Source organism: Galeopterus variegatus, unplaced genomic scaffold (assembly GCF_000696425.1).
Source record: "Galeopterus variegatus unplaced genomic scaffold, G_variegatus-3.0.2 Scaffold141238, whole genome shotgun sequence".
Classification (NCBI taxonomy): domain Eukaryota; kingdom Metazoa; phylum Chordata; class Mammalia; order Dermoptera; family Cynocephalidae; genus Galeopterus; species Galeopterus variegatus.
The window spans coordinates 1-599 of NW_007867349.1; the positions used below are offsets into that span (position 1 = coordinate 1).

The 599-nt window shown below is 47.7% G+C and overlaps 1 protein-coding gene across 1 annotated transcript; it reads right to left on the reverse strand.

Moving 5' to 3' along the window:
* Positions 1-6: 6 nt before the first annotated feature.
* Positions 7-189, reverse strand: LOC103584846 (retinoic acid receptor responder protein 3-like; the record flags this gene model as incomplete). The annotated part of the gene is made up of 1 exon (XM_008565682.1): positions 7-189. A coding segment is annotated over one exon (183 nt), but the record flags the coding sequence as incomplete, so codon positions are not given.
* Positions 190-599: the final 410 nt, after the last annotated feature.

A 599-nucleotide genomic window follows, 5' to 3' on the forward strand; every position in this document is an offset into this window, starting at 1 on the left:
CCTGACCAACCTTCTCCTTTGCAGATTTGATGATCTCGCTCACAGGACGTGGTCTATACTCGCGGTCCAAGTCGTTATTGACCCGGTAGCGACAGCCCCCCACCACGTCCTCCAGGCGCTCACATTTCACCACTGCTCTGTCTCTTGGAGTCGAGGAGAAGCTGGGGGAGCCAGCCTTGGTGCACTTACCTGGAACCAGAGACACCTCGTTGGGAGCAGCAGGGGAGGGCGATGTGGGGAGAGAAGAGCACAAGATGGGCAAGAAGGAGCAACGGAACCCACTGCTGAGCCTGTGATGTTTGTCCTTTCAAACCTGTGATCGGAGGATTCACAGATTTTGGTTTTCTTACTTCATAAGATGTAAATATTATTTCAAGACAATAAACGTTGTGTTGCCAAAGGCTGCCACAGTGTTCCATCATGTGCACGTACATCATTTACGTGACCAATCCCCTATTATTGGTCATTTAGGTTTTTAAAGAATGTTCACCCCATAAACAATGATAATAAAACAGATTATTTGTTCATCTCGGTCCTCTTGTGTGTTTCATAGAGAGACCTCATTGGTTTTAGTACCCACCGTGCTGCAGATACTATGC